This window comes from Oncorhynchus keta, chromosome 12 (assembly GCF_023373465.1).
Source record: "Oncorhynchus keta strain PuntledgeMale-10-30-2019 chromosome 12, Oket_V2, whole genome shotgun sequence".
Classification (NCBI taxonomy): Eukaryota; Metazoa; Chordata; class Actinopteri; order Salmoniformes; family Salmonidae; genus Oncorhynchus; species Oncorhynchus keta.
The window spans coordinates 53233010-53258009 of NC_068432.1; the positions used below are offsets into that span (position 1 = coordinate 53233010).

The window sequence follows — 25000 nt, forward strand, 5'->3', positions numbered from 1 at the left end:
TGCTACAACACTTCCAGACACAGTCTGAACCCCCATAGATGACAATGAGATCGTTCCAGAATATATATTCTTCCCACCAACAGGAGGACATTTCTATCTGCTCTCGATCAAATCACATACTTTGGGCTTTTAATTTTCCCTTTTTATAGTAACATTAGATTTGTGTGTATTTAAACATGATAATCTTGAATTTCTTAGAGTGTTATCGTGAGCGCCCGAGCACACTGAAGGGAGTGGTTGCTTACATTGGCTGAGTCTTCTGGTTGTTTCTGTCCCTCTTCACCCATCTCGGGGGCTGTTGGCACGGAGACCGGTAGTAGTGGTGATCTGGCCTTGCCAACTTGCCCCAGAGATGCTGTTTTTACTGTTGGCTTGGGAAGGCTGGCACCTGGAGAAACACAAACACAGAAACAAAATCACTGTCATGTTTATGTATAAATCTGAGGACCTGTTTTTACCTAAGCCTTGGGAAAACACACCAACACTCTGTCACGTTTATCTATAAATCTGAGGACCTGTTTTTACCTAAGCCTTGGGAAAACGCACCAACACTCTGTCGCGTTTATGTATCAGCCCGAGGACCATGAGGTTACTGTACCAAACACTACTGGTTACACAACAAGTAACATGGTAAGGGACCTCAGCTCTGAATAACAAAGTAAACAAGAGATCTATAGGTGCAGGTATGATTTGTAGAAGGCTTTTGTTCTTAGATATTAAGGCAGCAAGTTGTGCTGCTCTAAGGATTGTGGGTATAGGCAGAGAGGGATAGAGGAGAGAGCAGTCTGTGTTTGACAGACAACGCTGACAGCACAGAGCAGCGTGGGGCACGGAGTATTGCTGTTCTGCGCCTGTTCTGTGAGGGAAGGAGAGAGGGAGGGAAGGAGAAAAGGAGGTAAGGAGAGAGGATAAGAAAGAGGGAACAGTGTGGGGTTCTGCGTCTCTTCTCTCCGTCTCCAGGATTAATGGCCTGACCATCTAAATGAGCTACCTGGGCTGGGTATTATCTGCATAATTTAACTCTGCAAATTATAGCAGCACCTGCTCGGCGCACTCGCAACAGTGGGAGGGAAAGGTAGTTGGGGAAACTCTGGCTCCAGACTTAATAATAGGATCAACCCTCCCCTTGGTGCCGCTGTGATAGGCTGGATAGATCACATCATAGAGCAGGAGGAGAAAGAAAACAACAAGTGTGAATATCACATCAAATTGAAAGTGTATTGGTCGGCATACACCGATGTGCAGATGTTATTGCAGCTGCAGGGAAATGCTTGTGTGTCTAACTCCATGTCACGCCTTGGTCATTGTATTTTGTGTTTTTGTTATATGTTTGGGTAGGCCAGGGTGTGACATGGGTTTATATGTTGTGTTTCGTATTGGGGTTTGTATTAATTGGGATTGTGTATGATTAGGGGTGTGTCTAGTTAGGCTTGGCTGCCTGAAGCGATTCTCAATTGGAGTCAGGTGATTCTCGTTGTCTCGGATTGGGAACCGTATTTAGGCAGCCTGAGTTCGCGTTGTATTTTGTGGGTGTTTGTTCCTGTCTCTGTGTAGTAGTTCACCAGATAGGCTGTAATTAGTTTCACGCTTCGTTTGTTGTTTTCGTATTTCAGTTATTTCATGTACCGTTTTCATTCATTAAAGGCATGAGTAACCTACACGCTGCATTTCGGTCCTACTCTCTTCATTCAACAGACGGACGTCGTTACACTCCAACATTACATTAGCAATAAAAACTATTCAAACATATATATATATAATCCAAAAAAATAAACATAATAAGAATGATATATACAGGTAATGGTGTGTTTTGATGGACCTGTGTCATCTCCGCTTCTAAATGGTAGCGGGATAAATGGTAGCTGGTAGCTGGTAGTTGGTAGCTCGAGTGGCTGAGGGAGGTCCTTGACAATCTTTCAAGTTTTAAGTGAAATGCCTTTCTTGCTCTAAACCCAATAACGCAGTAATCAATAACAATGCAGAACAAAAACACACCAGAAATGAAAAAGAAGAAGAACACGAGAAAGTAAGTAATCATACTATATACAGGGTCAGTAAATACTATACTATATACAGGGTCAGTTAATACCATACTATATACAGGGTCAGTTAATACTATACTATATACAGGGTCAGTTAATACTATACTATATACAGGATCAGTTAATACCATACTATATACAGGGTCAGTTAATACCATACTATATACAGGGTCAGTTAATACCATACTATATACAGGGTCAGTTAATACCATACTATATACAGGGTCAGTTAATACCATACTATATACAGGGTCAGTTAGTACCATACTATATACAGGGTCAGTTAATACCACACTATATACAGGGTCAGTTAATACCACACTATATACAGGGTCAGTTAATACCATACTATATACAGGGTCAGTTAATACCATACTATATACAGGGTCAGTTAATACTATACTATATACAGGGTCAGTTAATACCATACTATATACAGGGTCAATTAATACCATACTATATACAGGGTCAGTTAATACCATACTATATAGAGGGTCAGTTAATACCATACTATATACAGGGTCAGTTAATACCATACTATATACAGGGTCAGTTAATACCACACTATATACAGGGTCAGTTAATACCATACTATATACAGGGTCAGTTAATACCATACTATATACAGGGTCAGTTAATACCATACTATATACAGGGTCAGTTAATACCATACTATATACAGGGTCAGTTAATACCATACTATATACAGGGTCAGTTAATACCACACTATATACAGGGTCAGTTAATACCATACTATATACAGGGTCAGTTAATACCATACTATATACAGGGTCAGTTAATACCATACTATATACAGGGTCAGTTAATACCATACTATATACAGGGTCAGTTAATACCATACTATATACAGGGTCAGTTAATACCATACTATATACAGGGTCAGTTAATACCATACTATATACAGGGTCAGTTAATACCACACTATATACAGGGTCAGTTAATACCATACTATATACAGGGTCAGTTAATACCATACTATATACAGGGTCAGTTAATACCACACTATATACAGGGTCAGTTAATACCATACTATATACAGGGTCAGTTAATACCATACTATATACAGGGTCAGTTAATACCATACTATATACAGGGTCAGTTAATACCATACTATATACAGGGTCAGTTAATACCATACTATATACAGGGTCAGTTAATACCATACTATATACAGGGTCAGTTAATACCACACTATATACAGGGTCAGTTAATACCACACTATATACAGGGTCAGTTAATACCACACTATATACAGGGTCAGTTAATACCACACTATATACAGGGTCAGTTAATACCATACTATATACAGGGTCAGTTAATACCATACTATATACAGGGTCAGTTAATACCACACTATATACAGGGTCAGTTAATACCACACTATATACAGGGTCAGTTAATACCATACTATATACAGGGTCAGTTAATACCATACTATATACAGGGTCAGTTAATACCATACTATATACAGGGTCAGTTAATACCACACTATATACAGGGTCAGTTAATACCACACTATATACAGGGTCAGTTAATACCATACTATATACAGGGTCAGTTAATACCATACTATATACAGGGTCAGTTAATACCATACTATATACAGGGTCAGTTAATACCATACTATATACAGGGTCAGTTAATACCATACTATATACAGGGTCAGTTAATACCACACTATATACAGGGTCAGTTAATACCACACTATATACAGGGTCAGTTAATACCATACTATATACAGGGTCAGTTAATACCATACTATATACAGGGTCAGTTAATACTATACTATATACAGGGTCAGTTAATACCATACTATATACAGGGTCAATTAATACCATACTATATACAGGGTCAGTTAATACCATACTATATAGAGGGTCAGTTAATACCATACTATATACAGGGTCAGTTAATACCATACTATATACAGGGTCAGTTAATACCACACTATATACAGGGTCAGTTAATACCATACTATATACAGGGTCAGTTAATACCACACTATATACAGGGTCAGTTAATACCATACTATATACAGGGTCAGTTAATACCATACTATATACAGGGTCAGTTAATACCATACTATATACAGGGTCAGTTAATACCACACTATATACAGGGTCAGTTAATACCATACTATATACAGGGTCAGTTAATACCATACTATATACAGGGTCAGTTAATACCATACTATATACAGGGTCAGTTAATACCATACTATATACAGGGTCAGTTAATACCATACTATATACAGGGTCAGTTAATACCATACTATATACAGGGTCAGTTAATACCATACTATATACAGGGTCAGTTAATACCACACTATATACAGGGTCAGTTAATACCATACTATATACAGGGTCAGTTAATACCATACTATATACAGGGTCAGTTAATACCACACTATATACAGGGTCAGTTAATACCATACTATATACAGGGTCAGTTAATACCATACTATATACAGGGTCAGTTAATACCATACTATATACAGGGTCAGTTAATACCATACTATATACAGGGTCAGTTAATACCATACTATATACAGGGTCAGTTAATACCATACTATATACAGGGTCAGTTAATACCACACTATATACAGGGTCAGTTAATACCACACTATATACAGGGTCAGTTAATACCACACTATATACAGGGTCAGTTAATACCACACTATATACAGGGTCAGTTAATACCATACTATATACAGGGTCAGTTAATACCATACTATATACAGGGTCAGTTAATACCACACTATATACAGGGTCAGTTAATACCACACTATATACAGGGTCAGTTAATACCATACTATATACAGGGTCAGGTAATACCATACTATATACAGGGTCAGTTAATACCATACTATATACAGGGTCAGTTAATACCATACTATATACAGGGTCAGTTAATACCATACTATATACAGGGTCAGTTAATACCATACTATATACAGGGTCAGTTAATACCATACTATATACAGGGTCAGTTAATACCATACTATATACAGGGTCAGTTAATACCATACTATATACAGGGTCAGTTAACACCATACTATATACAGGGTCAGTTAATACCATACTATATACAGGGTCAGTTAATACCATACTATATACAGGGTCAGTTAATACCATACTATATACAGGGTCAGTTAATACCATACTATATACAGGGTCAGTTAATACCATACTATATACAGGGTCAGTTAATACCATACTATATACTGGGTCAGGTAATACCATACTATATACAGGGTCAGTTAATACTATACTATATACAGGGTCAGTTAATACCATACTATATACAGGGTCAGTTAATACCATACTATATACAGGGTCAGTTAGTACCATACTATATACAGGGTCAGTTAATACCATACTATATACAGGGTCAGTTAATACCATACTATATACAGGGTCAGTTAATACCATACTATATACAGGGTCAGTTAATACCATACTATATACAGGGTCAGTTAATACCATACTATATACAGGGTCAGTTAATACCATACTATATACAGGGTCAGTTAATACCATACTATATACAGGGTCAGTTAATACCATACTATATACAGGGTCAGTTAATACCATACTATATACAGGGTCAGTTAATACCACACTATATACAGGGTCAGTTAATACCATACTATATACAGGGTCAGTTAATACCATACTATATACAGGGTCAGTTAATACCATACTATATACAGGGTCAGTTAATACCATACTATATACAGGGTCAGTTAATACCACACTATATACAGGGTCAGTTAATACCATACTATATACTGGGTCAGTTAATACCATACTATATACAGGGTCAGTTAATACCATACTATATACTGGGTCAGGTAATACCATACTATATACAGGGTCAGTTAATACCATACTATATACAGGGTCAGTTAATACCACACTATATACAGGGTCAGTTAATACCACACTATATACAGGGTCAGTTAATACCATACTATATACAGGGTCAGGTAATACCATACTATATACAGGGTCAGTTAATACCATACTATATACAGGGTCAGTTAATACCATACTATATACAGGGTCAGTTAATACCATACTATATACAGGGTCAGTTAATACCATACTATATACAGGGTCAGTTAATACCATACTATATACAGGGTCAGTTAATACCATACTATATACAGGGTCAGTTAATACCATACTATATACAGGGTCAGTTAACACCATACTATATACAGGGTCAGTTAATACCATACTATATACAGGGTCAGTTAATACCATACTATATACAGGGTCAGTTAATACCATACTATATACAGGGTCAGTTAATACCATACTATATACAGGGTCAGTTAATACCATACTATATACAGGGTCAGTTAATACCATACTATATACTGGGTCAGGTAATACCATACTATATACAGGGTCAGTTAATACTATACTATATACAGGGTCAGTTAATACCATACTATATACAGGGTCAGTTAATACCATACTATATACAGGGTCAGTTAGTACCATACTATATACAGGGTCAGTTAATACCATACTATATACAGGGTCAGTTAATACCATACTATATACAGGGTCAGTTAATACCATACTATATACAGGGTCAGTTAATACCATACTATATACAGGGTCAGTTAATACCATACTATATACAGGGTCAGTTAATACCATACTATATACAGGGTCAGTTAATACCATACTATATACAGGGTCAGTTAATACCATACTATATACAGGGTCAGTTAATACCATACTATATACAGGGTCAGTTAATACCACACTATATACAGGGTCAGTTAATACCATACTATATACAGGGTCAGTTAATACCATACTATATACAGGGTCAGTTAATACCATACTATATACAGGGTCAGTTAATACCATACTATATACAGGGTCAGTTAATACCATACTATATACAGGGTCAGTTAGTACCATACTATATACAGGGTCAGTTAATACCATACTATATACAGGGTCAGTTAATACCATACTATATACAGGGTCAGGTAATACCACACTATATACAGGGTCAGTTAATACCATACTATATACAGGGTCAGTTAATACCATACTATATACTGGGTCAGGTAATACCATACTATAACCATGAGTTGTTAATCATGAAACAAACCACTCCGCGTTTCTTTTTCCCAGAGAGTTATTTTATATTTTACCTTTTGCAAAGGACGGAGAACCCCGCCGGCTGAATGGACAGGGACAATATATATATATATGCCATTTAGCAGACGCTTTTATCCAAAGCGACTTACAGTCATGTGTGCATACATTCTACGTATGGGTGGCCCCGGGGATTGAACCCACTACCCTGGCGTTACAAGCGCCATGCTCTACCAACTGAGCTACAGAAGGACCAGAGAGAGCCATGATTCGGTACAACAGAGTCTGTTACAGTGCCTGATGTCTCTGGAAGGAAATCTTCGCCATTGAGCTCGTCTACTTTATTGACCGAGTCTGACTTGGGCCCCGCTCCTTCTACCTCTTCCAGCATTGGCTTTTTTTTTGTGGTGCAGCAAAGGATCCATGTCAAGGAAGATACATTTCTGCTCAAATTTCTGGTGAGTGAAAACCGAATACAGCAAGAAGACACACCTACAGTGCTCAGTGAGGCAGTAGCTGATAGATTGGGAGTAAGGACCGTGACTGAACTGGACTGGAGAGATATGGTTGGCTTCACCACAGATTACAGTCGGCCAGTCAATTATAGTGGACCTGAGAAACAAACCACCTTATTGGAAGTGGATCTAAAACACAAAAACATATATTTAACCTGTATTTGAACGGTTAGGTCTATACTCTAACCACAACATTTAACAATTTATTAACAGCGTGTACTGTAGTTGTAATAATGGTGTAATCATGTATTGTGAGGCTACTGATTATTTTTCATAATCTACATGTGAACAACTCATTAACAGCACATGAGCCACTGGTCAGTCATGAGCAACGCATTGGAGACCCATGCTGTAAACTAGCGTTTTCATTTCTGCTTCAGTCTTAATTGACACTATGATCGTTACCTAGCATTTCACACGATGGCCCTCTGTCTCTCTGCTGAGCAGCGTGGGAGGTGAACGGCGAGCTGCGTCTATCCCACAATGTTCTCTGTTTCTCTCCGGCCCAGGCTTAGTTACACTCTCAGCGCATACTGTTTGGCTCTCAGTGAACAGAGAGTACACCAAGGACCCCAGAGAGCCCAATAACACAGATTAAGACCAAGGACCCCAGCGAGCCCAGTAACACAGATTAACACCAAGGACCGCAGTGAGCCCTGTAACACAGAGTAACACCAAGGACCCCAGAGAGCCCAATAACACAGATTAAGACCAAGGACCGCAGCGAGCCCAGTAACACAGATTAACACCAAGGACCGCAGTGAGCCCTGTAACACAGAGTAACACCAAGGACCCCAGAGAGCCCAATAACACAGATTAAGACCAAGGACCGCAGCGAGCCCAGTAACACAGATTAACACCAAGGACCGCAGCGAGCCCAGTAACACAGATTAACACCAAGGACCGCAGTGAGCCCAGTAACACAGAGTAACACCAAGGACCCCAGAGAGCCCAGTAACACAGAGTAACACCAAGGACCCCAGAGAGCCTAGTAACACAGAGTAACACCAAGGACCCCAGAGAGCCCAGTAACACAGATTAACACCAAGGACCGCAGTGAGCCCAGTAACACAGATTAACACCAAGGACCGCAGTGAGCCCAGTAGCACAGAGTAACACCAAGGTGGAGTGGTGTGGTGGTGTGGTGGTGTGGGGGTGGTGGTGTGGTGGTGGTGGTGGTGGTGTGGTGATGTGGTGGTGGTGGTGTGGTGGTGGTGATGTGGGGGTGGTGATGTGATGGTGTGGTGGTGTGGTGGTGTGGTGATATGGTGGTGGTGTGGTGGTGATGTGGTGGTGTGGTGGTGTGGTGGTGGTGATGTGGTGGTGGTGTGGTGGTGATGTGGTGGTGTGGTGGTGGTGATGTGGTGGTGTGGTGGTGTTGTGGTGGTGTGGTGGTGATGTGGTGGTGGTGTGGTGGTGATGTGGTGGTGTGGTGGTGGTGATGTGGTGGTGTGGTGGTGGTGTTGTGGTGGTGTGGTGGTGATGTGGTGGTGTGGTGGTGTGGTGATATGGTGGTGGTGTGGTGGTGATGTGGTGGTGTGGTGATATGGTGGTGGTGTGGTGGTGGTGTGGTGGTGGTGGTGTGGTGGTGTGGTGATGTGGTGGTGGTGTGGTGGTGTGGTGATATGGTGGTGGTGTGGTGGTGGTGTGGTGGTGTGGTGATATGGTGGTGGTGTGGTGGTGATGTGGTGGTGGTGATGTGGTGGTGTGGTGGTGTGGTGGTGTGGTGATATGGTGGTGGTGTGGTGATATGGTGGTTGTGTGGTGATATGGTGGTGGTGTGGTGGTGTGGTGATATGGTGGTGGTGTGGTGGTGTGGTGGTGTGGTGGTGGTGTGGTGGTGTGGTGATATGGTGGTGGTGTGGTGGTGATGTGGTGGTGTGGTGATATGGTGGTGGTGTGGTGATATGGTGGTGGTGTGGTGGTATGGTGGTGGTGTGGTGGTGGTGTGGTGGTGTGGTGGTGTGGTGATGTGGTGGTGGTGTGGTGGTGTGGTGGTGGTGTGGTGGTGATGTGGTGGTGTGGTGGTGTGGTGATATGGTGGTGGTGTGGTGATATGGTGGTGGTGTGGTGATATGGTGGTGGTGTGGTGGTGTGGTGATATGGTGGTGGTGTGGTGGTGTGGTGGTGTGGTGGTGGTGTGGTGATATGGTGGTGGTGTGGTGGGGATGTGGTGGTGTGGTGGTGATATGGTGGTGGTGTGGTGGTGTGGTGGTGTGGTGGTGATATGGTGGTGGTGTGGTGGTGTGGTGATATGGTGGTGGTGTGGTGGTGTGGTGATATGGTGGTGGTGTGGTGGTGTGGTGGTGTGGTGGTGATATGGTGGTGGTGTGGTGGTGTGGTGGTGTGGTGGTGTGGTGGTGTGGTGATATGGTGGTGTGGGGGTGTGGTGGTGATATGGTGGTGGTGTGGTGGTGTGGTGGTGATATGGTGGTGGTGTGGTGGTGTGGTGGTGTGGTGGTGTGGTGATATGGTGGTGGTGTGGTGGTGGTGTGGTGGTGGTGTGGTGGTGATGTGGTGGTGGTGTGGTGATATGGTGGTGTGGTGGTGGTGGTGTGGTGGTGATGTGGTGGTGGTGTGGTGATATGGTGGTGTGGTGGTGGTGTGGTGGTGTGGTGTGGTGGTGATATGGTGGTGGTGTGGTGGTGTGGTGTGGTGGTGATATGGTGGTGGTGTGGTGGTGTGGTGTGGTGGTGATATGGTGGTGGTGTGGTGGTGGTGTGGTGGTGATGTGGTGGTGGTGTGGTGATATGGTGGTGTGGTGGTGGTGTGGTGGTGTGGTGTGGTGGTGATATGGTGGTGGTGTGGTGGTGTGGTGTGGTGGTGATATGGTGGTGGTGTGGTGGTGTGGTGTGGTGGTGATATGGTGGTGGTGTGGCGATATGGTGGTGGTGTGGTGGTGTGGTGATGTGGTGGTGGTGATGTGGTGGTGGTGTGGCGATATGGTGGTGGTGTGGTGGTGTGGTGATATGGTGGTGGTGATGTGGTGGTGTGGTGGTGTGGTGATATGGTGGTGGTGTGGTGATATGGTGGTGGTGTGGTGATATGGTGGTGGTGTGGTGGTGTGGTGATATGGTGGTGGTGATGTGGTGGTGTGGTGGTGTGGTGATATGGTGGTGGTGTGGTGATATGGTGGTGGTGTGGTGATATGGTGGTGGTGTGGTGATATGGTGGTGGTGTGGTGATATGGTGGTGGTGTGGTGATATGGTGGTGGTGTGGTGATATGGTGGTGGTGTGGTGGTGTGGTGATATGGTGGTGGTGTGGTGGTGTGGTGATATGGTGGTGGTGTGGTGGTGTGGTGATATGGTGGTGGTGTGGTGGTGTGGTGATATGGTGGTGTGGTGATGCTGAACGCTGCCAGACCACCTAGTTAGTTGGAGTCTGATCTGTTCATTCTGCTCCACCTCAACTTCAATCAGCCCTATTGTCATTCTGAGAACCTGGCTGAGTGTGTGTGTGTGTGTGTGTGTGTGTGTGTGTGTGTGTGTGTGTGTGTGTGTGTGTGTGTGTGTGTGTGTGTGTGTGTGTGTGTGTGTGTGTGTGTGTGTGTGTGTGTGTGTGTGTGTGTGTGTGTGTGTGTGTGTGTGTGTGTATGTGTTTATAATCTGAATAAAGAATGATGCTCATGGTCCCCCCCCCCATTACGGCACATCGACTTGAATAGAAATGTCTGTTGTAGTCAATGGTATCTCTAGCACAAGGACACAATGCAATGGGAGCCAGCTGGATCTGGATCAGAACAGTCACATTGTACTGAACGTCTGTTCTGTTCAGCTGCTAACTATGCTGGCTAAGCAGTTCTGATTGCCGGCTGCTGTAAGACCGATGGCAATGTACTCGACAACAGTGCTAAGGTGGCTTTCTGCCTAGTCTCCTGTTTACTGCAGGCCATAGGCCTATAACGAGGGGAACATAATTGCACGAGAGTGGAGTTTTATCAAGGGGACAAGCTTGATTAAGCACGTCATAGTCACAGTAACTCACAGACCGACGGAAACATTTACCAAAAGGTTACTTCATGTGAGCCCATGAAAGATATAGTGTCAAATGTTGTGTTCAATAAAACCTTCAATAAAGTGTTGACAACATGTTAGCACCAACCACTCAGTTAGCAGATGGACCAGGCGAACTGTCACGACTCTCCACTCAGTGTTCTGACTGTCACGACTCTCCACTCAGTGTTCTGACTGTCACGACTCTCCACACAGTGTTCTGACTGTCACTACTCTCCACTCAGTGTTCTGACTGTCACAACTCTCCACTCAGTGTTCTAACTGTCACGACTCTCCACTCAGTGTTCTAACTGTCACGACTCTCCACTCAGTGTTCTGACTGTCACAACTCTCCACTCAGTGTTCTAACTGTCACGACTCTCCACTCAGTGTTCTAACTGTCACGACTCTCCACTCAGTGTTCTGACTGTCACGACTCTCCACACAGTGTTCTGACTGTCACGACTCTCCACTCAGTGTTCTGACTGTCACGACTCTCCACTCAGTGTTCTGACTGTCACGACTCTCCACTCAGTGTTCTGACTGTCACGACTCTCCACTCAGTGTTCTGACTGTCACGACTCTCCACTCAGTGTTCTGACTGTCACTACTCTCCACTCAGTGTTCTGACTGTCACGACTCTCCACTCAGTGTTCTGACTGTCACGACTTTCCACTCAGTGTTCTGACTGTCACGACTCTCCACTCAGTGTTCTGACTGTCACTACTCTCCACTCAGTGTTCTGACTGTCACTACTCTCCACTCAGTGTTCTGACTGTCACGACTCTCCACTCAGTGTTCTGACTGTCATTACTCCCCACTCAGTGTTCTAACTGTCACAACTCTCCACTCAGTGTTCTGACTGTCACGACTCTCCACTCAGTGTTCTAACTGTCACGACTCTCCACTCAGTGTTCTGACTGTCACGACTCTCCACTCAGTGTTCTGACTGTCACGACTCTCCACTCAGTGTTCTGACTGTCACTACTCTCCACTCAGTGTTCTGACTGTCACGACTCTCCACTCAGTGTTCTAACTGTCACGACTCTCCACTCAGTGTTCTGACTGTCACTACTCTCCACTCAGTGTTCTGACTGTCACTACTCTCCACTCAGTGTTCTGACTGTCACTACTCTCCACTCAGTGTTCTAACTGTCACAACTCTCCACTCAGTGTTCTAACTGTCACGACTCTCCACTCAGTTTTCTAACTGTCACAACTCTCCACTCAGTGTTCTAACTGTCACTACTCTCCACTCAGTGTTCTAACTGTCACTACTCTCCACTCAGTGTTCTAACTGTCACGACTCTCCACTCAGTGTTCTGACTGTCACTACTCTCCACTCAGTGTTCTAACTGTCACTACTCTCCAATCAGTGTTCTAACTGTCACTACTCTCCACTCAGTGTTCTAACTGTCACGACTCTCCACTCAGTGTTCTAACTGTCACTACTCTCCACTCAGTGTTCTTACTGTCACTACTCTCCACTCAGTGTTCTGACTGTCACTACTCTCCACTCAGTGTTCTTACTGTCACTACTCTCCACTCAGTGTTCTATTCAAAAGGTTCCACCTTCTACCAATGTGTAACCTACTGTATGCACTGTACACTGCTATCACAATGCGTAACCTACTGTATGCACTGTACACTGCTATCACAATGTGAAACCTACAGTAACCCCACTGTACACTGCTATCACAATGTGTAACCTACTGTAACCCCACTGTACACTGCTATCACAATGTGTAACCTACTGTATGCACTGTACACTGCTATCACAATGCGTAACCTACTGTATGCACTGTACACTGCTATCACAATGTGTAACCTACTGTAACCCCACTGTACACTGCTATCACAATGTGTAACCTACTGTAACCCCACTGTACACTGCTATCACAATGTGTAACCTACTGTAACCCCACTGTACACTGCTATCACAATGTGTAACCTACTGTATGCACTGTACACTGCTATCACAATGTGTAACCTACTGTAACCCCACTGTACACTGCTATCACAATGTGTAACCTACTGTAACCCCACTGTACACTGCTATCACAATGTGTAACCTACTGTATGCACTGTACTGTACTATATATACCCATGGTGCCTTGTCAGCATCACAATGGCTAAAAATCTGCAGGCCTTTTTCCAGTAGTGCACAGCATTTCCATCGACCAAAGTCATTTAAACTGCTTTGTTTCACAGTACACCACTTTGAAAAATTAATCGATATAAATTCCAGCCACATAGCTAGCTAACGCACCTACAGAAAGAATGAATACCTCTTGACTTATTACACATTGTGTTGTGTTAAAGCCTCAATTCAAAATGGATTTCATTTTTTTCCTCACCCATCAAGATACAATACCCCAAAATGGCAAACTGAAAACATAATTTTTTTTGTGTGGAAATTCATTGAAAGCAAATTACAGAAATATCTCATTCATGTTAGTATTAAGACCCCTGAGTCAATACATGTTAGATTACAGCTGTGTGAGTTTTTCTGACTAAGTAAGCATTTCACTGTTGATTTAAGTCTCTGAGAGCTTTGCACACCTAGATTGTTTATTTTAATTTATCTGTTATTTTACCAGGTAAGTTGACTGAGAACACATTCTTAATTACAGCAACGACCTGGGGAATAGTTACAAGGGAGAGAAGGGGGATGAAATGAGCCAATTGTAAACTGGGGATTATCAGGTGACTGTGATGGTTTGAGGGCCAGATTGGGAATTTAGCCAGGACACCGGGGTTAACACCCCTACTCTTACGATAAGTGCCATGGGATCTTTAATGACCTCAGAGAGTCAGGACACCGGGGTTAACACCCCTACTCTTACGATAAGTGCCATGGGATCTTTAATGACCTCTGAGAGTCAAAACACCCGTTTAACGTCCCATCCGAAAGACGGCACCCTACACAGGGCAGCGTCCCCAATCACTGCCCTGGGGCATTGGGATATGTTTTTAGACCAGAGGGAAGAGTGCCTCCTACTGGCCCTCCAACACCACTTCCAGCAGCATCTGGTCTCCCATCCAGGAACTGACCAGGACCAACCCTGCTTAGCTTCAGAAGCCATCCAGCAGTGGCATGCAGGGTGGTATGCAGGGTGGAATGCTGCTTGCTCAAATATTGTAGAATATTTCCACATGGTTATTTTTTATTATAAAATGCTTTAGGCTCCGTCAAGTTGGTTGTTGATCATTGCTAGACAGCCATCTTCAAGTCTAGCCATAGATTTTCAAACCGATTTAAGTCAAAACTGTAACTAGGACACTCAGGAACATTCCATGTTGTCTTGGTAAGAACATTCACTGTCTTCTTGGTGAGCAACTCCAATGTATATTTGTCCTTGTGTTTTAGGTTATTGTCCTGCTGAAAGGTGAATTCATCTCCCAGTGTCTGGTGGAAAGCAGACTGAACCAGGCTTTCCTCTAGGACTTTGCCTGTGCTTAGCTCTATTTCTTTTCTTCTAGTCCTTGCCGATGACAAGCATACCCATAACATAATGCAGCCACCACCATGCTTGACAGGGCAGTGTCCCCGATATTAAGAGTGCTACTCAGTATGTTGGTTTTGCCCCAAAAAAACATAATATTTTGTATTCAGGACAAAGTTATCATTACTATTTGACTTGCCTAGTTAAATAAAGGTTTAATAAATAAATAAATAAAAACACGACAATATTGTTGATTTATCCTCAGTTTTCTCCTTTCACAGCCATTAAACTCTGTAACTGTTTTAAAGTCACCATTGGCCTCATGGTGAAATCACAGAGCGGTTTCCTTCCTCTCCGGCAACTGAGTTAGGAAGGACACCAGTATCTTTGTCGTGACTGGGTGTTTTGACAGACCATTCAGAGTAGAATTAATACCTTCACCATTCTCAAAGGGATATTCAATTTCTGCTTTTAAAATGTTTTATCCAACTACCAATAGGTGCTCTTCTTTGCGAGGCATGAAACACCTCACCGGTCTTTGTGGTTTAATCTGTGTTTGAAATTCACTGCTTCACTTAGGGACCTTACAGATAATTGTATGTGTGGGGGTACAGAGACGAGATAGAGAAAAATCATGTTAAACTCTATTGTTGCACACAAAGTGAGTCCATTCAACTTATTATGTGACTTGTTAAGCACATTTTTACACATCTAGGCTTGCCATTACAAAGCGGTTGAATACTTATTGACTCAGGACATTTCAGCTTTTCAATTTTTATTAATTTGTAAAAATGTCTAAACACAATTCCAGTTTGACATTATGGTGTATTGTGTGTAGACCGTTGACACAACATCTCATTGTAATCCATTTTAAAACTCTTCATGTTTGATGTGTTCAACACTGTCTAGAAGAGAGACAGAGCTCCTGCTGTTGCCTGACAACACCTGAAACAACCTGAAGCAGGCAGGCAGTGGAGAGAAGTGAACTAGACAACACCTGAAGCAGGTAGGCAGTGGAGAGAAGTGAACTAGACAACACCTGAAACAACCTGAAGCAGGTAGGCAGTGAAGAGAGGTAAGCTAGACAACACCTGAAGCAGGTAGGCAGTGAAGAGAGGTAAGCTAGACAACACCTGAAGCAGGTAGGCAGTGAAGAGAAGTGAGCTAGACAACACCTGAAGCAGGTAGGCAGTGAAGAGAAGTGAACTAGACAACACCTGAAGCAGGTAGGCAGTGAAGAGAAGTGAACTAGACAACACCTGAAGCAGGTAGGCAGTGAAGAGAAGTGAACTAGACAACACCTGAAGCAGGTAGGCAGTGAAGAGAAGTGAACTAGACAACACCTGAAGCAGGTAGGCAGTGAAGAGAAGTGAACTAGACAACACCTGAAGCAGGTAGGCAGTGAAGAGAAGTGAACTAGAAAACACCTGAAGCAGCCTGAAGCAGGTAGGCAGTGAAGGGAAGTGAAATATACAGACTCTGGAAGGTAAACATCATTCTGGGGTAAGTCCCAAATGGCAGCCATTTCCCTTTATAGTGCATTACATTTATGGTAGTAGTCTAAGTGCTCTGATCTAAAGTAGTTCACTATAATAGTCTGTCATTGGGGACACAGACATTCTTCTGGACATTCAGTAACTGATATTCTTGCTGGGTTGAACTACCTTTAAACTACCTCTTCAGTCTGACTGGGAGCTGGAGACATTTCCTACAAAAAAATGATATTTATTGATTTCTATGAGCTTGAAGCCATTCAGGTGTGGAAGTAAATAGAGTATAGACCAGCCAGATAAATGCTCTCCAATTTCTGCCTTTTACAGGCAACAATGGTTAAAAGAGCAGAGCTATTTCACTTCTTAGAAATCACCCAGGAGGAGGCTGAGGTTTTTGAAATCACCCAGGAGGAAGCTGAGGATTTGAAATCACCCAGGAGGAGGCTGAGGTTTTAGAAATCACCCAGGAGGAGGCTGAGGTTTTAGAAATCACCCAGGAGGAGGCTGAGGTTTTAGAAATCACCCAGGAAGAGGCTGAGGTTTTAGAAATCACCCAGGGGAGGCGGAGGTTTTAGAAATCACCCAGGAGGAGGCCGAGGTTTTAGAAATCACCCAGGAGGAGGCGGAGGTTTTAGAAATCACCCAGGAGGAGACTGAGGTTTTAGAAATCACCCAGGAGGAGGCTGAGGTTTTTGAAATCACCCAGGAGGAGGGAGGCTAAGGATTTGAAATCACCCAGGAGGAAGCTAAATATTTGAAATCACCCAGGAGGAAGCTAAGGATTTGAAATCACCCAGGAGGAAGCTAAGGATTTGAAATCATCCAGGAGGAGGCTGAGGTTTTTGAAATCACCCAGGAGGAGGGAGGCTAAGGATTTGAAATCATCCAGGACGAAGCTGAGGTTTTGCCATTGAGTTCTTCACCTTCATTCTGTCATTTAGTTCAGTAGATGCTCTTTTTTCAGAGCGATTTCCAGGCAGGAAGTACAGGCATAGTGTTTATTCCAGCTCAGTAATCCTCTACTTAAAAGTCGTTGCCCCTCTGGGCCACACACAACTAACTGAATACAAATATCCTCTTTTGTTTACAAAAATAAAACGTCACTCTCAAACATTTAGTCAGGTCAGGACCAATGTTCTGCAAAGTTTCCTGAATCATTCAGTCTGAATTCTAATAACTCTTTGATTAAAAACCCTCTGATCTCTGCATGCATCTCTGCATGTCTGGCAGACATATCAGTGTGGATGACGGATCACCACCTCAAGCTGAACCTCAGCAAGACGGAGCTCCTCTTCCTCCCGGGGAAGGACTGCCCGTTCCATGATCTCGCCATCACGGTTGACAACTCCATTGTGTCCTCCTCCCAGAGCGCTAAGAACCTTGGCGTGATCCTGGACAACACCCTGTCGTTCTCAACTAACATCAAGGCGGTGTCCCGTTCCTGTAGGTTCATGCTCTACAACATCCGCAGAGTACGACCCTGCCTCACACAGGAAGCGGCGCAGGTCCTAATCCAGGCACTTGTCATCTCCCGTCTTGATTACTGCAACTCGCTGTTGGCTGGGCTCCCTGCCTGTGCCATTAAACCCTACAACTCATCCAGAACGCCGCAGCCCGTCTGGTGTTCAACCTTCCCAAGTTCTCTCACGTCACCCCGCTCCTCCCCTCTCTCCACTAGCTTCCAGTTGAAGCTCGCATCCGCTACAAGACCATGGTGCTTGCCTACGGAGCTGTGAGGGGAACGGCACCTCAGTACCTCCAGGCTCTGATCAGGCCCTACACCCAAACAAGGGCACTGCGTTCATCCACCTCTGGCCTGCTCGCCTCCCTACCACTGAGGAAGTACAGTTCCCGCTCAGCCCAGTCAAAACTGTTCGCTGCTCTGGCCCCCAATGGTGGAACAAACTCCTCACGACGCCAGGACAGCGGAGTCAATCACCACCTTCCGGAGACACCTGAAACCCCACACTTAAATGTAAATGTAAATGTAGGTGACGATGCATCTCATTTTCAGTTCATTAATAAGAGCTCAGGTGACCCTTCCATCCAGCATCCTTTGTCATCAATAATCATCAGCTCTGCCCAAAGAATCAAAGGGAAAAAGTGTCCCAACACTGCTGGCACAAAGGTTTAAGAAAAAACAACTAAATCATGACTAGTGGTGAAAACACATCTGTCAGAAGAAATGTATATGTATATCGGACACTCCTCCTTCTCCTCTACCTGGAGGAGGTAGAGGAGAAGGAGGAGTAGAGAGGAGTAGAGAGAAGAGAAGGAGGTAGAGGAGAAGGAGGGGTAGAGAGAAGAGGAGGAGGTAGAGGAGAGGGAGGAGTAGAGAGAAGAGAAGGAGGTAGAGGAGAGGGAGGAGTAGAGAGAAGAGGAGGAGGTAGAGGAGAAGGAGGAGTAGAGAGGAGTAGAGAGAAGAGAAGGAGGTAGAGGAGAGGGAGGAGTAGAGAGAAGAGGAGGAGGTAGAGGAGAGGGAGGAGTAGAGAGAAGAGGACGATGTAGAGGAGAGAGAGGAGTAGAGAGAAGAGGAGGAGGTAGAGGAGAAGGAGGAGTAGAGAGAAGAGGAGGAGGTAGAGGAGAGGGAGGAGTAGAGAAAGGATGAGTAGAGAGAAGAGGAGGAGGTAGAGCAGAGGAAGGAGTAGAGAGAAGAGGAGGAGGTAGAGGAGAGGGAGGACCAGAAAGAAGAGGACGAGGTAGAGGAGAGGGAGGAGTAGAGAGAAGAGGACGAGGTAGAGGAAGGCGAGAGGAAAGAGGATAGATCCAGAGACAGACTTAGACAGGTACCAGTTGTGAGGAGAGAGAGAGAGAGACAGAGAGAGAGAAAGAGAGAGAGAGAGAGAGAGAGAGAGAGAGAGAGAGAGAGAGAGAGAGAGAGAGAGAGAGAGAGAGAGAGAGAGAGAGAGAGAGAGAGAGAGACAGAGAGAGAGAGAGAGACAGAGAGAGACAGAGATAGAGAGAAAGAGACAGAGAGAGAGACAGAGAGAGAGAGAGGAGACAGAGAGAGAGACAGAGAGAGAGAGAGACAGAGAGAGAGACAGAGAGAGAGAGAGAGAGGAGACAGAGAGAGAGAGAGAGAGAGAGAGAGAGAGAGAGAGAGAGAGAGAGAGAGAGAGAGAGAGAGAGAGAGAGAGAGAGAGAGAGAGAGAGGGAGAGGCTATTCCTGCCTCAAAGAGGGAGAGGGGCTGTGCTGCTGGATGTGTGTGAGGGGTGTTGCTCAGCCTGCAGCCTGTAGTGTAAAGGGTTCACAGGATCTGAAAATCAATGGTAATCTCAGCCACCTGAGCATACTGTAAAATAACAGACATACACCAACCTACAACACACACACACACACACACACACACATAGTGTTTTTGTTTTTGGTAAGAAGGGTGGGAAAGATCATAGATTGTCTGTTTTCTCACAGGGCTGCAGGATATTAAGGCTGTGATGAGACGGAAGTGTGTGTGCGTGTGTGTGTGTGTGTGTGTGTGTGTGTGTGTGTGTGTGTGTGTGTGTGTGTGTGTGTGTGTGTGTGTGTGTGTGTGTGTGTGTGTGTGTGTGTGTGTGTGTGTGTGTGTGTGTGTGTGTGTGTGTGTGTGTGTGTGTGTGTGAGAGAGAGAGAGAGAGAGAGAGAGAAGAGGTGTACTGAAACAAGATCCGACTGGATGGGTTCTCCGTCCTCAGGCTAATGTAGAATACATCCTTACCTTACAGACTACATAACCAGACAGTACTGAAATCATCCTTACCTTACAGACTACATAACCAGACAGTACAGTGCTGATAGTAGAAATCTGTTCCCAAGCCCAGGTTGAACTCACTTGAATGTGGCATCATGGGTGTGTAGACCTTGGGGTCGATGGTCCCCATGGGGGGAGGCAGGAGGGGATTGGCGAAGCTTCGTAGGGGGTGCGTTGGCCTGACACAGGCGGTGGGGATGGTACGGGTAGAGGTGGCCCCTACCTCTTCTGCGCCAGGGAGAGAGAGCTCACCTCCACCTCCTGCTCCTCCTACACCTGGCTGACTGCTGCTGCTGGTAATCAGAGTATGCTGCTGCTGCTGCTGAACCCCCAGCGGACTCTCTGTTGACATCGCTGCACAAAGAGATACACAGACATGGGTTGGTTAGTTCCACCGGTTGGTTAATTGGTTAGTCCCATTTTTAGGGGCGGCAGGTAGCCTACTGGTTAGAGTGTTGGTGCCAGTAAACTAATCCCCGAACTGACAAGGTAAAAACCTCATGCTGAGATCCAGAGTCCCCTACTCCTAGTAACCTCATCCTGAGAGACCCAGAGTGCTCTACTCCCAGTAACCCTATCCTGAGAGACCCAGAGTGATTTACTCCCAGTAACCTCATCCTGAGAGACCCAGAGTGCCCTACTCCCAGTAACCTCATCCTGAGAGACCCAGAGTGCTCTACTCCCAGTAACCCTATCCTGAGAGACCCAGTGCTTTACTCCCAGTAACCTCATCCTGAGAGACCCAGTGCTTTACTCCCACTAACCTCATCCTGAGAGACCCAGAGTGCTCTACTCCCAGTAACCTCATATCGAGAGACCCAGAGTGCTTTACTCCCAGTAACCTCATCCTGAGAGACCCAGTGCTTTACTCCCAGTAACCTCATCCTGAGAGACCCAGAGTGCTCTACTCCCAGTAACCTCTATCGAGAGACCCAGAGTGCTTTACTCCCAGTAACCCTGAGAGACCCAGTGCTTTACTCCCAGTAACCTCATCCTGAGAGACCCAGAGTGCTCTACTCCCAGTAACCTCATATCGAGAGACCCAGAGTGCTTTACTCCCAGTAACCTCATCCTGAGAGACCCAGTGCTTTACTCCCACTAACCTCATCCTGAGAGACCCAGAGTGCTCTACTCCCAGTAACCTCATCCTGAGAGACCCAGAGTGCTCTACTCCCAGTAACCCTATCCTGAGAGACCCAGTGCTTTACTCCCAGTAACCTCATCCTGAGAGACCCAGAGTGCCCTACTCCCAGTAACCCTATCCTGAGAGACCCAGTGCTTTACTCCCACTAACCTCATCCTGAGAGACCCAGAGTGCCCTACTCCCAGTAACCTCATCCTGAGAGACCCAGAGTGCTCTACTCCCACTAACCTCATCCTGAGAGACCCAGAGTGCCCTACTCCCACTAACCTCATCCTGAGAGACCCAGAGTGCTCTACTCCCAGTAACCTCATCCTGAGAGACCCAGAGTGCTCTACTCCCAGTAACCTCATCCTGAGAGACCCAGAGTGCTCTACTCCCAGTAACCTCATCCTGAGAGACCCAGAGTGCTCTACTCCCAGTAACCTCATCCTGAGAGACCCAGAGTGCTCTACTCCCAGTAACCTCATCCTGAGAGACCCAGAGTGCTCTACTCCCAGTAACCTCATATCGAGAGACCCAGAGTGCCCTACTCCCAGTAACCTCATCCTGAGAGACCCAGAGTGCCCTACTCCCAGTAACCTCATCCTGAGAGACCCAGAGTGCCCTACTCCCAGTAACCTCATCCTGAGAGACCCAGAGTGCCCTACTCCCAGTAACCTCATCCTGAGAGACCCAGAGTGCTCTACTCCCAGTAACCTCATCCTGAGAGACCCAGAGTGCTCTACTCCCAGTAACCTCATCCTGAGAGACCCAGAGTGCCCTACTCCCAGTAACCTCATCCTGAGAGACCCAGAGTGCTCTACTCCCAGTAACCTCATCCTGAGAGACCCAGAGTGCCCTACTCCCAGTAACCTCATCCTGAGAGACCCAGAGTGCTCTACTCCCAGTAACCTCATCCTGAGAGACCCAGAGTGCCCTACTCCCAGTAACCTCATCCTGAGAGACCCAGAGTGCCCTACTCCCAGTAACCTCATCCTGAGAGACCCAGAGTGCTCTACTCCCAGTAACCTCATCCTGAGAGACCCAGAGTGCCCTACTCCCAGTAACCTCATCCTGAGAGACCCAGAGTGCTCTACTCCCAGTAACCTCATCCTGAGAGACCCAGAGTGCCCTACTCCCAGTAACCTCACCCTGAGAGACCCAGAGTGCTCTACTCCCAGTAACCTCATCCTGAGAGACCCAGAGTGCCCTACTCCCAGTAACCTCATATCGAGAGACCCAGAGTGCCCTACTCCCAGTAACCTCATCCTGAGAGACCCAGAGTGCTCTACTCCCAGTAACCTCATCCTGAGAGACCCAGAGTGCCCTACTCCCAGTAACCTCATCCTGAGAGACCCAGAGTGCCCTACTCCCAGTAACCTCATCCTGAGAGACCCAGAGTGCCCTACTCCCAGTAACCTCATCCTGAGAGACCCAGAGTGCCCTACTCCCAGTAACCTCATCCTGAGAGACCCAGAGTGCTCTACTCCCAGTAACCTCATCCTGAGAGACCCAGAGTGCTCTACTCCCAGTAACCTCATCCTGAGAGACCCAGAGTGCTCTACTCCCAGTAACCTCATCCTGAGAGACCCAGAGTGCTCTACTCCCAGTAACCTCATCCTGAGAGACCCAGAGTGCTCTACTCCCAGTAACCTCATCCTGAGAGACCCAGAGTGCTCTACTCCCAGTAACCTCATCCTGAGAGACCCAGAGTGCTCTACTCCCAGTAACCTCATCCTGAGAGACCCAGAGTGCTCTACTCCCAGTAACCTCACCCTGAGAGACCCAGAGTGCTCTACTCCCAGTAACCTCATCCTGAGAGACCCAGAGTGCTCTACTCCCAGTAACCTCATCCTGAGAGACCCAGAGTGCTCTACTCCCAGTAACCTCATCCTGAGAGACCCAGAGTGCTCTACTCCCAGTAACCTCATCCTGAGAGACCCAGAGTGCCCTACTCCCAGTAACCTCACCCTGAGAGACCCAGAGTGCCCTACTCCCAGTAACCTCACCCTGAGAGACCCAGAGTGCCCTACTCCCAGTAACCTCATCCTGAGAGACCCAGAGTGCTCTACTCCCAGTAACCTCACCCTGAGAGACCCAGAGTGCCCTACTCCCAGTAACCTCATCCTGAGAGACCCAGAGTGCCCTACTCCCAGTAACCTCATCCTGAGAGACCCAGAGTGCTCTACTCCCAGTAACCTCATCCTGAGAGACCCAGAGTGCTCTACTCCCAGTAACCTCATCCTGAGAGACCCAGAGTGCTCTACTCCCAGTAACCTCATCCTGAGAGACCCAGAGTGCTCTACTCCCAGTAACCTCATATCGAGAGACCCAGAGTGCTCTACATGTTTTTCGGACCGGGGATGGAAAGAGGTGACCTGAGTTATGACTTGTTTCCCCCCTTGATCTGACCATCGTTCACCCACAGTTCAACCCTTCATCTGGGCCTCGACCCTTCATCTGGGTCTCGACCCTTCACCTGGACCTCGACTCTTCACCTGGTTCTCGACCCTTCATCTGGACCTTGACCTTTCACCTGGGCCTCGACCCTTCACCTGGGCCTCAACCCTTCATCTGGGACCCTTCCGACCCTTCACCTGGGCCTCGACCCTTCACCTGGGCCTCAACCCTTCATCTGGGACCCTTCATCTGGGCCTCGACCCTTCTTTCACCTGGTCCTCGACCCTTCATCTGGGACTCGACCCTTCATCTGGGCCTCGACCCTTCATCTGGTCCTCGACCCTTCATCTCGACTCTTCATCTGAGCCTCGACCCTTCATCTGGGCCTGACTCTTCATCTGGCCTCGACCCTTCATCTGGGCCTCGACCCTTCATCTGGGCCCCGACCCTTCACCTGGGCCTCGACCCTTCACCTGGGCCTCGACCCTTCATCTGGGTCTCGAACTTTCACCTGGGTCTCGACCCTTCATCTGGGCCTCGACCCTTCATCTGGGTCTCGACCCTTCACCTGGACCTCGACTCTTCACCTGGTTCTCGACCCTTCATCTGGACCTTGACCTTTCACCTGGGCCTCGACCCTTCACCTGGGCCTCAACCCTTCATCTGGTCCTCGAACTTTCACCTGGGCCTCGACCCTTCATCTGGGCCTCGACCCTTCACCTGTGCCTCGAACTTCCATCTGGGCCTCAACCCTTCATCTGAGCCTCTCCCTTCCCCTCCCCTCCCCTCCTCTCCCCTCCTCTCCTCTCCGACACTGAAACTAACCTAATTCCATTTCCGTCTGGGCTCAAAGATTCCCTCTCCTCTTTATTTACAGATATAGGTCAATAAGGCATTAGCCAATTACTGGGTCCTGAATGGCAACCTATTGTTAATATAGTGCACTACATATGACCAGGATCAATAGCAGGATAGGGTGCCATTTAGGTCCCAGGCACAGCAATTGGCTAATAGATTTTGAACTCACCATGGTTGCTCATAACACAATGAGTGAGTGAGTGAGTGAGAGACAGAGAGAGAGAGACAGAGAGAGACAGAGACAGAGACAGAGA

General features: G+C 45.9%; 1 protein-coding gene across 1 annotated transcript in view; it reads right to left on the reverse strand.

Moving 5' to 3' along the window:
* dcc (DCC netrin 1 receptor) overlaps positions 1-25000 on the reverse strand; it is a 681343-nt gene that overhangs the window by 14426 nt on the left and 641917 nt on the right. Inside the window, exons 28-29 of the mRNA XM_052458625.1 lie at positions 20447-20719; positions 246-388 (exon numbers count right to left, since the gene is read on the reverse strand). Coding sequence (XP_052314585.1) covers positions 246-388; positions 20447-20719 — 416 coding nt within the window. The remainder of the gene's footprint in view (positions 1-245; positions 389-20446; positions 20720-25000) is intronic.